Source organism: Camelina sativa, chromosome 7 (genome assembly GCF_000633955.1).
Source record: "Camelina sativa cultivar DH55 chromosome 7, Cs, whole genome shotgun sequence".
Lineage (NCBI taxonomy): Eukaryota > Viridiplantae > Streptophyta > Magnoliopsida > Brassicales > Brassicaceae > Camelina > Camelina sativa.
In genome coordinates, this window is record NC_025691.1 from 23,350,473 (window position 1) to 23,352,207 (window position 1,735).

General features: G+C 51.0%; 1 protein-coding gene across 1 annotated transcript in view; it reads right to left on the reverse strand.

Annotated features, from left to right (window-relative positions):
• Nucleotides 1-623, reverse strand: part of LOC109125487 (RNA-directed DNA polymerase homolog) — a gene marked incomplete at its 5' end in the record, with an annotated part of 964 nt that extends 341 nt beyond the window's left edge. Inside the window, one exon of the mRNA XM_019227127.1 lies at nucleotides 231-623. Within this exon, the coding sequence (XP_019082672.1) occupies nucleotides 231-623 (393 nt within the window). The remainder of the gene's footprint in view (nucleotides 1-230) is intronic.

Genomic DNA, 1,735 nt, shown 5'->3' on the forward strand with positions numbered 1-1,735 from the left:
TTCCCTGTCAACTTAGTCATAGGACGTGCTCTGCTCGCAAACCCCTGGACAAACCTCCTGTAGTAACCTGCCAAACCCAGAAAACTCCTGATCTCTATGGCATTCTACGGTCTAGGCCAATCTCTGATAGGCTGAATCTTCTCCGAATCTACAGAAACCCCGTCTGCAGACACAATATGACCCAGAAAGCCCATCTCACGCTGCCAAAAACTGCACTTGCTCAACTTAGCAAACAACTTCTGATCCTGCAGCTTCTCCATAACTGCCCTCAAATGCACTGCATGCTCCTCAGGACTCTTAGAATAAACCAGGATATCGTCGATGAAAATGATGACAGATACATCCAGAAACTCCTGAAACACACTGTTCATCAATCTCATAAACGCTGCTGGTGCGTTAGTTAACCCGAAAGGCATCACCACAATCTCATAATGCCCATACCTTGTCCTGAATGCAGTCTTCCTCACATCTGCCTCAGCTATCGGTATCTCATGATAACCCGACGCCAGATCTACCATGGAGAACCAAGTAGCACCCCTCAACTGATCCAACAACTCATCAATCCTGGGAAGAGGGTACTTGTTCTTCACAGTGACCCGGTTCAAACCCCTGTAATCGATACACAACCGGAAACTTCCATCCTTCTTCTTGATAAACAACACCGGTGCTCCCCACGGTGATACACTAGGACGGATGAATCCCTTACTCAACAAATCCTCTAGCTGCTTCTTCAGCTCTGCCATCTCTGCTGGAACCATTCTGTAAGGAGCCTTGGTTAACAGCATCGTCCCTGGTTCCAGTTCAATCGTAAAAGGATCAGACTGAGATGGTGGTAATCCCTGCAATGACTGAAACACGTCCTCAAATTCCTCTACAACCGGAATACCGCTAACCGTAGACTTCCCCACTGACTCCAGCATAGATATGGTAACCAAATAAGCCTCACGACCCTTCTCGATCATCTTCCCAGCCTGAATGGCCGAGATCACGAGACTCCCCGAAGTCGGTCTAATACCCTGAAAACCTAACATCCCTCCTGGACGCTCAAACTCCACTCTACCCCGATAGCAGTCCAAATGCACCATATGCCGATGCATCCAATCCATCCCGAGAATAACACCATACATCTCCACTGGACTGATAAGCAAATCCGCTGGCCATGACTCTCCTGCGATCTGAATATCAACTCCCCTAGCTCGTCCAATAACTCTCAGGAACTCGCCTCCTGCAACTCTGACAACTCCTGTACGCTCCCCGGGATCCCCTCTGATTCCAAGACGAAGTCAGCCCAAGACATCTCCCTCTGCACTCTCCTGGCTGCCACAGAACTCCACCACAACTGAGCATCACCAGTCAAATGGTGGACCCCAATGTCCACCAAAAAATCCTCAGGACATCTCAGAGTATGGAAGTTACATTCCACACTCGTCCTCCACGCCTCCGCAGTGGTAGGATCAGTACCTCCCGAAAACCGCTCAGTACGAATACGGCCCATCTCTGTTAGCATACTGATATAACGAGAATGGACCCCCACATCCGCAGCCACTGGCTGTCTCTCCTCCGCCACCACTGGTGGCACTACTTGAGCCTGAGCCGGTGCCACTAGCGGCAACCGCTCTAACAAATGTGCCAGCAAACCCGCAAGGTCGACACCCGGGACTCCAACCACTGGGACACCCGCACCTGGGGCCCTAACATCACCGGCTACTGGAGCATCAACACCGCCCCCTCCGGC